This window comes from Meles meles, chromosome 18 (genome assembly GCF_922984935.1).
Source record: "Meles meles chromosome 18, mMelMel3.1 paternal haplotype, whole genome shotgun sequence".
Lineage (NCBI taxonomy): Eukaryota > Metazoa > Chordata > Mammalia > Carnivora > Mustelidae > Meles > Meles meles.
The window spans coordinates 34,717,004-34,730,464 of record NC_060083.1 but is presented as its reverse complement, the minus strand read 5'-3'; the positions used below and the strand labels follow the sequence as shown (position 1 = coordinate 34,730,464).

The following is a 13,461-nucleotide window of genomic DNA, read 5'->3' as shown; positions in this document are numbered from 1 at the left end:
CAAAGCCCCTAAGATCCAGGTATCTTCTGACTCGTTCCTGCTGTAGCACAAAAACCAAGATGCTATGATTCTGCAGATTTATTTGTATTGTTTCATGTTTGAAAATCTTTTCATCTGTACTTAACTTAGTTCTTATACCAGATTGTCAGCTTTTTCAGGACAAGATCTGTCATATATTGAGTTTCTTAACAGCGTAGACTCAGACCTCATGCAAACATTAATGTCACTGAAACCACCAATACATTCCCTTAATCGTTTTTTTCCTCCAGGCACCCCTTCCATGTAGCATCAGGTAGCGGTATAAATGTGTCAGTAATAGTGTCTTTGTCTTGGCATCTATTATTTTGTTTTGTAATTACAAATGAAACTATTCCTTTCCAAGGTAATCTTGATAGCAGTAAAATGGTATTAGCTATAATTCTCTTGAGTCTGAGTATGCTAGTGATACTGCATAAATCATTATGATAACTAATGCTATGTAATGAGTTCTACCGTGAATGGAATAGGAGCACCTCAGGGCAAGGTTAGTACAACCCTGTTCTGCAGGTAGAGATGTTGATTACAAACTTAAAATATCAGAGGCTGGACTGACATTTCAGACTTGGCACCTTTAATTTATATCATTCTTTAGCAGTAAGTAACTAAACATTGTGAACTCTTCCTAGTTAGCTATGATCATGTCCAGTTTTACATAATAGGTAAAATTGGTTGTTACACAAACCATTTGGGGGGCTGGAGGTGAGCAAAATGGGTGAAGGTGGGAAAAGAGGGAAAAATGTGGGGGGGAGAAAAAAAGAGAAACCATTTGATAGTCACACATTTTCTTTTTTTTTTTAATGGATTTTTAAAGGTTTTATTATGTGAGAGAGAGTGAGCGAGAAAGCACAAGATGGGGAGGGTAGAGGGAGAAGCAGTTTCCCTGGTAAGCTGAAGCCCCATGCAGGACTCCGTCCTGAGACTCTAGAATCATGACCTGAGCCAAAGACATACTCTTACTGGCTGAGCCACCCAAGCCCCCTGATAGTCACACATTTTCTTACCTGATTATTGGTTCTCAGGCTTTATGAAAACTTAAAGATTATAAAGATGTATCATGTTAAAAATGTGGTTTGTAATTACATTTTTTAGTATTTTTTAATGCATAGTATAAACTAAGGAAATCTTCATGTGTTAGTCACATAGCAGCATTTCTTAGCTATTTGCCTAATAAAACTAGATCCATTTGGCAATGTGAAACACCTAGCAGTTATTCCAAAAGTACTAACAACTCTTTGTTTGGCTTCTATATATTATAATAATTTCCTTATACCTATAAGAGGAAGAATAATGCATCTCAATAAGTAGTAAGAACAAGTGAGTTATAGTTTGTTTTAGAATAAGCTGGATCATCACAGTTTTCAGTGATTGCAGTGACATCATGAAGTTGTCTCAGTAAGTCTTGATATCCTAGTTTCTTATTTCCTGGCAGCTTCCTTTAAGCCACATGTTTGAGGAGCTACTCTATTTAAAAGATCTTGGAAAAGTTTATATATTTGATAGACCAGGTGAAATGAGAGCAGAAATCATCCATCCATAGAAGACATTTTTAAAAATATATTTATTAAGATGAGGGCCAGCTTTGTGGATAGGTGACCTGTGCAGTTACAGAAGAGCCTCCTTTTAAAAGGGCCCTTTGCGGGGCACCTGGGTGGCTCAGTGGGTTAAAGCCTCTGCCTTCCGCTCAGGTCATGATCTCAGGGTCCTGGGATCGAGCCCCACATAGGGCTCTATGCTCAGCAGGGAGCCTGCTTCCTCCTCTCTCTCTGCCTGCCTCTCTGCCTACTTGTGATCTCTGTCTGTCAAATAAATAAATAAAATCTTTAAAAAAAAAAAAAAGGGGGGCCCTTTGCCCCAAACAGAGGGAATGACATTTTTTAAATTTAAATTTTATTTTTTTATAAAAGATTTTATTTATTTGACAGACAGAGATCACAAGTAGGCAGAGAGGCAGTCAGAGACAGAGATGGGGGGGAAGTAGCCTCCCCGCTGAGCAGAGAGCCCAGTGCAGGGCTGGATCCCTGGACCCTGAGACAAAGGCGGAGGCTTTAACCCACTGAGCCACCCAGATGCCCCTGGAATGACATTTTAACATAATTCAGGATAAAGCCAAATCAGCCTTCCTGAGATAAGCAGAGTTAAAGGCAAAAGCAGAAAACTAGGGAAAATGCAAAAGCAGAGAGCTGAATCTCAGGAAGTGAAAGATAAGAGATAAGGCAAAAGGCAAACTCAGGTGTCCTGAGAATAGTCAAGGTATATGAAATAACATCAAACAAAATCCAGGCTCCTTACCGTGGCCCATAAGACCCTAGATCAGTTAGACCCTGCCTGATTCCTGAATTTTATCTACTCTTTCTCTCTCCCCACATTCACCATGTTCCAGCCACACTTCTTTTTGTCTGTAAACACCCCAAACCTATTTTGCTTCCTTGAGACCTTTTCTCTGCCTGGAACACTTTGTTCCTCGATTTTTCTCCTGGCTGAGCTATCATTTGGATCTCAGCTGGAACACCACTACCCAATCTAAATCAGCCCTTCTCTGTCCAGTCACATTTGTGTATCTGAAATCGTTTGTTTTGTTGTTTCCTTTTTTAGTATTTTTTCTCTCAACACTAGAATGTAGATGCCATAAGAGCAGGGACCTTCTCTGGTACACCATATTATCACAAGCACTCAGCATAGTGCACATGGTTGTACTGAGTTTGGGGGACGACTGCACCAGTGAAAGCAAGCAGAAGACCTTCTGCTAGTGTAGGGAAGCTTCTGAGAGCAGTGAGCTCCTGCTTGGCTGAAGATCCCCTGAGATTAGGACTCCTCCTTTCAAGCAGTTTTCCAGTGTTTCCCGCAGGTTTGGTGGGTGTTACGGGCCATTGCTCTGTGTCCACCCCCAGGGCAAATGAGCAGCATTCCTGAACTGCTTAGTTTTTTTTGTTTTGTTTTGTTCTGTGTTTTGCTTAGATTCTTGGAAGAAAAAAAGTTCATTAGCAGTAGGAATATTGTCTTTGGGTACAAAATAAAGGAGATAGTAAAATAAACCTTTGATTTATCTTTTATATCTTGATTTTCTAAAACTTTCATGTAATTTTTTTTAAAGCTTTTATTTATTTGACACAGAGAGAGAGATCACAGCAGGCAGAGAGGCAGGCAGAGAGAGAGGGGGAAGCAGGCTCCCTGCCGAGCAGAGAGCCCGACAGGGGGCTCGATCCCAGGACCCCGAGACCATGACCCAAGCTGAAGGCAGAGGCCCAACCCACTGAGCCACCCAGGTGCCCCACTTTCATGTAATTTTTCAAAGATCAATTAAGTCTAGCCCAGGAAGGAAGCTGTTCCTGATTATATAACCGTGGAATTATTTACATACTAACACTATCTCAAAGAATCTCTGCTGTGATAAGGTATAGGACAGTTTGCCACAGTTTCTAAACACTTTGTTTTGTCTCTTCAAGTATAATGCTGACTCTATAGGTCTAACTTTATAAGAACTATTTAACTGTTTGTTTGTTTTTTTTAAGATTTTATTTATTTATTTGACGGAGAGAGAGAGAGATCACAAGTGGGCAGAGAGGCAGACAGAGAGAAAGGGGGAAGGAGGCTCCCTGCCAAGCAGAGAGCCCGATGCGGGGCTTGATCCCAGGATCCTGAGATCATGACCCGAGCTGAAGGCAAAGGCTTTAACCCACTGAGCCACCCAGGTGCCCCTATTTAATTGTTTTAATAGTAATGCCAGTTAATCTATAAATAGTAAGCATTTCCAACTTGTCTGTTCCAGAATCCAAATGGATTATTTATTAGGTAACCAGCACCATCATTCCCTCCTCCTCTCTTGAAATTACCTTAATGTAAAATTTTACTATCCAGCTCCTTTATTTTTTTCTCCCCTCCAATTCCTTCCAAATGACCTGACTGCCAGCTGCCCTATCCCATTCATGGATAAGACTGGTCCTAGAGGTGCATGCACATTTTAAAAAGAAAGTCCTCCCCTGAAAAAACATTGAGGAGCTTGTAGTTTAGTAAGCCAGGAATCAAATTTTTGATTCATAGAACCAAAGAAAAACCTTTAAGGATTACTTTATGAATGATCTTGCCATTCTACATATAGAGAAACTGGGGAGCAGAGTCGTTTAGTGAGTCCCTCGGTTAGTGGACGGCAGAAATAGAACTCAAACCTGGATATCTTAACTTCTAAACTACTGCTCTTCCTAATGCAATGCACTTGTGTATATATAAACAACTACTGGCAAAGAGAATTCTAGAAATGGTTAATGAGGGAGGAAATTAACATTACACACTGTACTGTGAGTTCTTTTCTCTAAGACTTACTTCTTTCTAAACTATAGCAGGGAAAAAGTGTCTTTTATTTATTTTTACTTCTTGTCAGTTTGCTTACAAAAGAATAGTTATGAGAAATTATTTAAAGGACATAGCCAGTTTTCTCTGGTAAATACCAGATCTATGTTATTTTCTCTTTCACCTTGCAAAATTTGCTGATACTTTAGCAAATGGAGATAAAAGAAGAAAATGATGTGGGGCGCCTGGGTGGCTCAGTGGGTTAAAGCCTCTGCCTTCGGCTCAGGTCATGATCTCAGGGTCCTGGGATCGAGCCCCGCATCGGGCTCTCTGCTCCACAGGGAGCTTGCTTCCTCCTCTCTCTCTGCCTGCCTCTCTGCCTAGTTGTGATTTCTCTCTGTCAAATAAATAAAATAAAGAAAATGACATTAAAGGAGAAAGAACCAGAAGGGACTAATTTCCTCCCTCCCTCCCTTCCTTCCTTCCATCCATTCTCCAAGGGAGGGGGAGAAAGAGGCAGTGGGAGAGGGGCAGAGGAAGAGAGAGAATCTTAAGCAGGCTCCATGCCCAGGGTGGTGATGGTGGTGGTGATGATGATGATGATGATGATGCAGGGACTGTTTGGGTTTAGTAGTAAGTCCACATTTCTGTCCTTCTTTGTGGCTACACCTTCTGTTTCTTCCCTTCTAGTTCATTTTCACTTTAGAAAAACAACTAAATGGCATTAGAGCTCCTTAACTATGCAGCTTGTTAAATACCGTGAAGTAAATAATAGATGTTTTAAAGGCATTAAATAAACAACAAAAAGGTTAAAATACCTAGAAATTAAATGAGAAAAGTGTGAGACCCTATGAAGAAAGCTTTGAAAAACTACAGAAAGTCACAAAAAGAAAACTTGAGCAAATGAAGGACATATCAGTTCTTGGGTATCAAGACTCAGCCGTATAAAGATAGATACCAATACTTTCTCAATTAACTTGTAAACTTAGCATGATTCCTCAGCAATTGGCATTATTTTGTTTTGTTTTGTAAACAAGATGAGATTTTGAAGTTAATGTGCAGAAATAAACAACCAAAAATAGTCAAGAAAACTTGGTTAACAAAAGAAGTAATGAGGGAGGGTTGGATTTACCAGATATAAAACAGATAAAACCTCCATTATTAAGATAGACTAACCAATGGGCCAGAATAAAAACTACAGAAGTGGGGCCAAATATTTATGAGATTTGATATCTGATAAAGGTCTAATCTCAAATCAGTGAGAAAAGATGGATTGTTTAATGATGTTGAGGCAACTGAGGGATGTTCTTGGGAGAAAATAAGAGTTGGAGCTGTACTTTATACTGTGTTCTAGGATGGATTCCAAATGAATCAAAGATTTTTAAAAGATTATAAAAACAGTAGAAGAAAATATGAAAGTTCTTTATAACTTTGGTGTGTATAAGGACTTATATTTGATTTAAAACCCCCAAATCATGTAAGATTTATACATAGAAGATTTATACATACAAAAGCTATAACAACAATAGCAAAAGATCCATAACTAAGAATAAAGGAGGAAAATGTATTTGCAATTCTTAGTGAAGACAAAGGAGATAGTCTCCCTGGGACATAAGAACTCCTAGAAACTAGACAGAAAAAAGCTAACCATGAAGAGAAAAACTGGCAGAAGATATAAAAATACAGTTCACATAAAAGGAGATACTAAATGGTTCTTAAACATAAAAACAAGGGGCGCCTGGGTGGCTCAGTGGGTTAAGCCTCTGCCTTCAGCTCAGGTCATCATCTCAGGGTCCTGGGATCGAGCCCCGCCTCCGGCTCTCTGCCTGCTTCCTCCTCTCTCTGCCTGCCTCTCTGCCTACTTGTGATCTCTCTCTCTCTGTGAAATAAATTTAAAAATCTTTAAAAAAAACAAACAAACATAAAAACAAATGTTCAGCTTCATCAGACCTAAGATCTTAAGAGCCCGCTTTTATCAACAAGATTGTAAAAAAAAAAATCCAATAGTTATGTAATACACCATGTGGGTGAGAATTGGGAGTATCAGGCACTATTGGAGGGATGGTAAATTAGGGCAGTTGATGATTGGGGGCAGTTTGGCAATTTCTGTCAAAATGTCAAGTGTGTGTAAATGCTGATAATCTGTTTTTGTGAATTTGTCATACCGATAAATTTGTACACAATCAATATGATCTATATATAGGGTTTCATTACAGCATGTTTATAATAGCAAAAAATGTGAAACAATTTAAGTATCTATCAATAAGGGAATAAATAAATAGGGTCCATCCATAAAATGGAATGCATGCAACTATGAAAAATAAGAATTGGAGGAGTTGTCTGGGCTCAGTCAGTTAAGTGTCCAACTCCTGATTTGAGATCAGGGGTTGTGAGATCAAGCCCTACATCAGACTTCACACTGGGCCTGGAGCCTGCCTAAGATTTCCCTCTTAAAAAAAAAAAAAAAGGATTAGGATGCTATGCAAAAATACAGAAATAATTCCAGGTTGTACATTAATTTAAAAAAAAAGCAGATTACACAGAGGACCTGTTTACATCATGTATATGACCCATTCCCTCAGGGGTTGTACAGTGCACAACATGTACAGCTAAATGCTTTGTGCTGGTTATAACCTACTTTCTTAGTCGAAACAAAAGCAAAGGAATCAATATGTATTCATATTTGTTTATGCATAAAGGACTAAAAGTATTCACAAAAAAACAAAAATAGTGAGTACTTAAGTGTGTGGAAATGGTGTGGAGATAGTTAAGATGGATATATACATCCGTTACATATGCCTCATTGGAATGTATTAGCTATTTTTAAAAGACTAAAAAGACATACTGTTTCACTATCAATATTATGACTATTCATTCAATATTGTAATTTCATCAAGTCAATGTTTACCATCTTTTCTGCCAGATGTTTTTATCCCTTTCCTTTTTATTTTCTCTATTTTTGGTCTGGTAAAAAGAACCAGTTTTAGAAAGTATTGTATGCCATCTCTTGGGGAATATAAATTATTAAGTGTTATTCAAACATATGCATCATGGGCGGGTTTTTTTATCTAATGAGCTTTCTAATGATATAGAATTAAAACTTTTAACCAAAGTAAAGCTCTAATTTAAGTTTTCTGGAATAGATTTATTGTATGAAACAAGAATTTTTTCCTCCAGTGTTCCACTTTCTCTGTTTTTGCTGACCTCACATTTTCCCTCTTATGACGTAAGTCACTAAACTAGAAAAACAGTATATTTTCCTTGAATGGGCATATTTTTTGTAAAAGAATAGAATGTTTTCCTTCTGTATCATTCATTAATAATGTGAAGTTTGGTGTGTGTGTGTGTGTGTGTGTGTGTGTCTGTATGTGTGTTTGTAACATAGAACCCCTTTTGGGTGAGGGGCTTGCTAGCGTCTCTAAAGGAAGGAATAGGGAATACATAAAAGAGAGGGAAAGGAAAGGCATTTTATGATATTTAAGGTTTAAAGATACGACAGTGAATACTTGGCTTATTAAAAAAAAAAAAAACGCCTGCTGTTTGGATGGCTAAAATTAAACCTATTTCTGTTAGATAGTTTTTGTTTTTTTTTTAAGATTTTTTAATTTATTTGGTAGACAGAGATCACAAGTAGGCAGAAAGGCAGGCAGAGAGAGAGAGGAAAGGAAGCAGGCTCCCTGCTGAGCCGAGAGCCCGATGCAGGGCTCAATCCCAGAACCCTGGGATCATGACCTGAGCTGAAGGCAGAGGCTTTAACCCACCGAGCCACCCAGGTGCTAAATTTCTGTTAGTTTAATCAATAGTATCATCTCCATATAGACAGCCTACTAGTACTGTTAATACTCTCTCATCCTATATTTTCAGAGAATGTTTTCCCACATAAATCAGTTTCTCAGCATGCTGTAGTGGAAAAAGTTTGGGTTTGGATCTTGAGAGAACTGGATTCACATTCCACTTTAAAAATTGTTTAAAATTTAAAATTGTGCCTGGGTGGCTCAGTCAGGGAGGCCTGCATTGGGCTCCCTATTCAGTGGAGAGCCTGTTTCTCCCTCTCTCTCAACCTGCTGCTCTGCCTACTTGTGCTGTCTGCCAAATAAATAAATAAAAATCTTCAAAAAAGAAAAAAGAAAAAAACTTTTAGCCTTATGATCATGGACAAGTCACATAGCTTCTCCATGACGAGGTTTTTATTTATGAAAATACCTTTCACTTATATAAATATAAATACGTAATAATACCTGCCTTGTGGGGCTCCTTTGAGGGAGGGTAAAATCTTCTAACATGGTTCCTGGCCACACTGGTGCTTAATGACGATTCCATTCTGGGTGAGTGGCCTTCGTCAGTCCTTTCCCAGCCCTCCTGCGTACACCACTGTCAGAGCACTTAGCACCTTCCTGATGTCTGTTTACTTGACTATTCTCTGGGAACAGACTTTGCTTTTTAATCTCACCTCCAGCACTCAGGACACTGTCAGGCATGTTAAGTGAATGAAGTAATTTAAACACTTAAATTTCATTGTAATATTTTAAAATGCCTTGTGAAGTTTGACCTTATTTGAAATCTGTTGTACAGTTTAGCCACGATATATCCATTAGACCCAGGTTAGGTTTCATCACTTGAAATATCAGGTTTCCCACTGATTGATGTGGGAAAACATTCTCTGAAAATATAGGATGAGAGAATATTAACAGTACTAGTAGGCTGATTTTCCTAACTATGTCCAGTTAGGAAAAATTACCACTAGATGGGGATCTTACTCACTTTGGCTTCATTTCTCTGCTGCTTTTCATCTGCATGCTTCCCCTGTTCCCGTTGCTTGCTACAGAGACTGTGAAAGTTGAGGCAGGATTTTAACATTCAGGCCAGTGGAACAACACTATGTTGGGTTCCCAAAAGGACCATTCAAATGATTTACAGCAGAATCTGTGATTTCTTCACATTTAATATTTAGAGAAGAGCTGGGATGATTGCCTTGATTGTAGTTCTGTGCCTTAGTTTTGCTATCCCTAGAACTTTGGGTTTCTTAGTCCTTGGCCTCTCTGGAATTCTGCAAGACAGGTTCTTCCTGCATCTCCCTCCAGCTGTTTTTGAGGCAGAATTTTGCTTTGAATCAGTTACTGGTGTGGTGAGTTCTTGATTTCCCTGCAGTAACTTAGAGGTATGGCATGCCACCTCTGTTCACCCCAGTATACCGTACACATATTCCCATTTTCTCTCTCTGTGCTCCAGCTCACAGATGTTTAAGAAGTCGGGGCACCTGAGTGGCTCAGTTGGTTAAGTGTCTGATGTTTAATTTTGGCTCAGGTCATGATCTCAGTGTTGTGAGATGGAGCCCCACAGCAGGCTACATGCTGGGCATGGAACCTACTTAAGATCGTCTCTCTCCTTCTCTGTCTCCTCCCCAATCCACCCCCTGCCCCGCTGTCATGCACATTCTTTTTCTAAAAAAAGGAAAGAAAAAAAGTGTTTAGGAGGCCTTGCCCCTAGCTTTCAGCTTCTGTGGTCCTCCTTTATGAGTTATCATCTCACCATCCTTTTTCTGTCTTCCAGAAATTTGTCAAACATTTTACATGATGGTTCTTCTCCCATTTATTCATGAATATTAGGAGTTTATACTTATAAAGTGGGCTCTTTATGACTTATTCTATAACTGGGAGCCTGTACCTCCACTCCCCTTCACCTATTTTGTCCATCCCCCCAGCCCCTTTCCATTCTGGCAACTTTAAAGATTTTATTTTATTTTTTTTATTTATTTGACAGACAGAGATCACAAGTAGGCAGAGAGGCAGGCAGAGAGAGATGAGGAAGCAGGCTCCCTGCTGAGCAGAGATCCCGATGCAGGGCTCGGTCCCAGGACCCCGGGATCATGACCCAAGCTGAAGGCAGAGGCTTTAGCCCACTGAGCCACCCAGGCACCGCCCCCCCCCCCCCAATTCTGCCAACTTTAAATGAAAATCACACTTCAAAAAAAATTTAGCTTTGTTAAGATGTGATTTATTTTTGTTTATTTTATTATTATTATTATTTCCTTTTTTTTTTTTAGAGAGAGAGCATGTGCACCTGCAAGGGAGGTGGGGAGGAGTAGAAGGAAAGACTCTTTTTTTTTTTTTTAAAGACTTTATTTATTTATTTGACAGACTGAGAGAGATCACAAGTAGGCAGAGAGGCAGGCAGAGAGAGAGGAGGAAGCAGGCTCCCTGCTGAGCAAAGAGCCTGATGCGGGGCTTGATCCCAGGACCCTGAGATCACGACCTGAGCCGAAGGCAGAGGCTTAACCCACTGAGCCACCCAGGCGCCCCAGAAGGAAAGACTCTTAAGCAGCTTCCATGCTCAGCATGGAGCTCCATGCAGGGCTTGATCTCACAACGCTGAGATCATGATCTGAGCCGAAATCAAAAGTTGGACGCTCATCCAACTGAGCCACCCTGGTGCCCCAAGATATAACTGATTTCTAACAAACAGCACATATTTATCATTAGAAAATCTGGTAAGTTTTGACATGTTTATGCATTTGTAAAACCATCACTACAGTCAAGGTAGTTACTGTACCTATAAAGAAACTACAGCTTGGAGAAGCCTAGAAGCTCAAATTGGAGTCCAGGTGTGTCTAATGTCAAGGTCCATGCTCTAGGCTCTGAAACCTGAGCGCTAGCTAGAAAAACAACCACTGGGGCACCTGGGTGGCTCAGTGGGTTAAAGCCTCTGCCTTCGGCTCAGGTCATGATCCCAGAGTCCTGGGATCGAGCCCCACGTCCGGCTCTCTGCTCTGCAGGGAGCCTGCCTCCTCCTCTCTCTCTGCCTGCCTCTCTGCCTAGTTGTGATTTCTCTCTGTCAAATAAATAAAAAAAAAAAATTAAAAAAAAAAGAAAAACAACCACTGACTTTTCCTCTGTTTCTCATTTGTGTGGGGAACAGCACACAATTTCTGAGTCTAGTTATCATTTCTTTAATAAGAGAGTTGTGCTAAATGTTCTTAATATCTTTAAAGTTTCTGTACTTTATTCATATTTTTTATGCAGAGACGGTAAAGGTCTATTCAAATACAACTTTTTTAGTTCAGTGAAACTATACCATTCTCTTTAATATTCAAAGTGGAGCTATATGCATCATTAAAATCATATATATGTATTTTTTCTTTTCATAGGAAAGTATTTAAGAAGCTTATGGCATAATATGCATCAAAGTAATATAAGATCTGCAGGAAGTCCCTCAAGATAGCTGGTAAGACGATAGGAATTTCTTTTTTTTCCTTCAAGGATGTATTGTATATTTATTTTACAAACATTCTGACTATAAACTTTCTGGCCTTATGCTTACAAGAGATATTTGTCACAGTCTTTAATTATTATGCAATTTTTAAGTGTATTAACGGTGGAAGCTGTGATAGTTACCTGAAGCTTAGCTATGTTCTTCACCTCTGCCAGAAAAGGCAGATTTTATATAGATACAGATAATCATGTGGATGGGTCCTATAGCTCTATCTATCTGTCTGTTTATCGAACTGTCTTTGTATTTCTCAGATATTGTCGGCATTGACTGAAGTACCGTACTTCAGAATATATAAAATATACCTCACATGTATATACTTGTATGTGATGTTTTAGGCAAAGTTGACATTGATTTTGACTACTCTTAAGACGTGAACATTTATTTTCTACTTCTGCATTCTTAGGAAAAGAAGAATTTCTAGACTATTCATCAAGATCTTCATTTACCCAGTTAAATCCAAGGCTCCTGTGGTAAAATCATGAATAAAAATACATCTGCTGTGATATCATCCAATCTACTTGAAAAGTAATTTTTAAATTAAATTTACTTTGTTTTGAGCTGTCCTAGTTTGAAATATGTGGAATGTTAATGAGCTTCTGATTGAAAATTTTATATAGTTAATTGTGGTCTAAGGTAGCATAATAAGGAAGTTGATCAATAATTACCTTCTAATGTAAATCAATGTATGGGATAAATTCTGCATTCTTTTTTATAATTCTTTGTAGAAATTGCTTTTTTAAAATTTTGATCTGATTTTTTTCAAATATCTAAAATTTATGATCCCAGTATAAAAATAATGGGAGATTACTTTTTGCTGAGTAACAAATCACCCTAAATGCCTCAAAACAACAAGCATTTATTCTTTCTCATGATTTGGAGTTTGGCTGAGCAGTTCTTCTGGTATGTACCCAAAGTGTAAGATGGCCCCATTCATGTGTGTTGGCGCCTCATCTGGAAAGACTAGACTGCTGTCTCTTTGAACCTGATCTCATGCTCTAGGAGACTAGCTCAGGCTCTTTCACATGATGGCAGAATGGTTCCAAGCAACACACCCAGGTGTTTTTCAAATGTCTGTTTCCCTCACATTTGCTTGTGTACCACTGACTGAAGCAAATCAGATAGCCAAGTCCAAATTCAAAGGGTAGAGATACAGACTTCACATTTTAATGGAAGGAACAGTAAAGTCACATTCCAAAGGGCATGCAGACATGCAAACATGTAACACACATATAACAAGGTATATTCAGAGAAGTCATTCTTGGCCTTCATTCACTCTGTGACTTCATTCTTCCTATAGATAACCATTTTTATTCTTAGTTCCTTTTCAGTGCTTCTTTTGTATAAGCAAATACATATAAATATATACGCATGTTATTATATGTGTGTGTATAACACTAAACAAATGCATACCAGTCTTTCAGCTCAGGCTCACAGGTCTTCCCTGGAGATGAGTATCAAGCCAGTTAAATTCAGGATGTCTTTCTCTGATACCTCCTCCTAAGAGCACTGGAAAACTCTAGTTTCCAAGGGGCACAGGCCAGACCCATCTATGTTGTATGCAAAGAACTCCATGCACAGAGCTCTATGACCTGGTACTGAACAGTTTGACTTTCTGGGACAACACAGAGTTTTGTCCAACTACTTAAGGCAAAATCAAGCCAATGGGAAAGAATCCTATGACTGAGGCAAGATGGCCCCAGATATTTTGGCTTCGCCTGTTAGGTTCCACTTGCCAGCATATTCTTTTATTTTTAAGATTTTATTTATTCATTTGACAGAGAGATCACAAGCAGGCAGAAAGGCAGGCAGAAGGGGGAGAGGGAGAAGCAGTCTTCCCGATGAGCAGAGAACCCAATGTGGGGCTTGATC

General features: G+C 39.0%; 1 protein-coding gene across 5 annotated transcripts in view; it reads left to right on the top strand.

The window, feature by feature from the left end:
* The window catches only part of STXBP4 (syntaxin binding protein 4), a 160,040-nt gene that overhangs the window by 1,956 nt on the left and 144,623 nt on the right, over positions 1 to 13,461 (top strand). For 4 of the 5 annotated variants that reach the window (XM_045984424.1, XM_045984423.1, XM_045984425.1 and 1 more), the window contains exons 2-3: positions 11,468 to 11,544; positions 11,996 to 12,117. Coding sequence is in view for 3 of the 5 variants with exons in the window: in XM_045984425.1 (XP_045840381.1) it covers positions 12,071 to 12,117 (47 nt within the window). In the remaining 2 variants the exon portion in view is untranslated. The remainder of the gene's footprint in view (positions 1 to 11,467; positions 11,545 to 11,995; positions 12,118 to 13,461) is intronic. The other variant, XM_045984422.1, reaches the window with a different exon arrangement.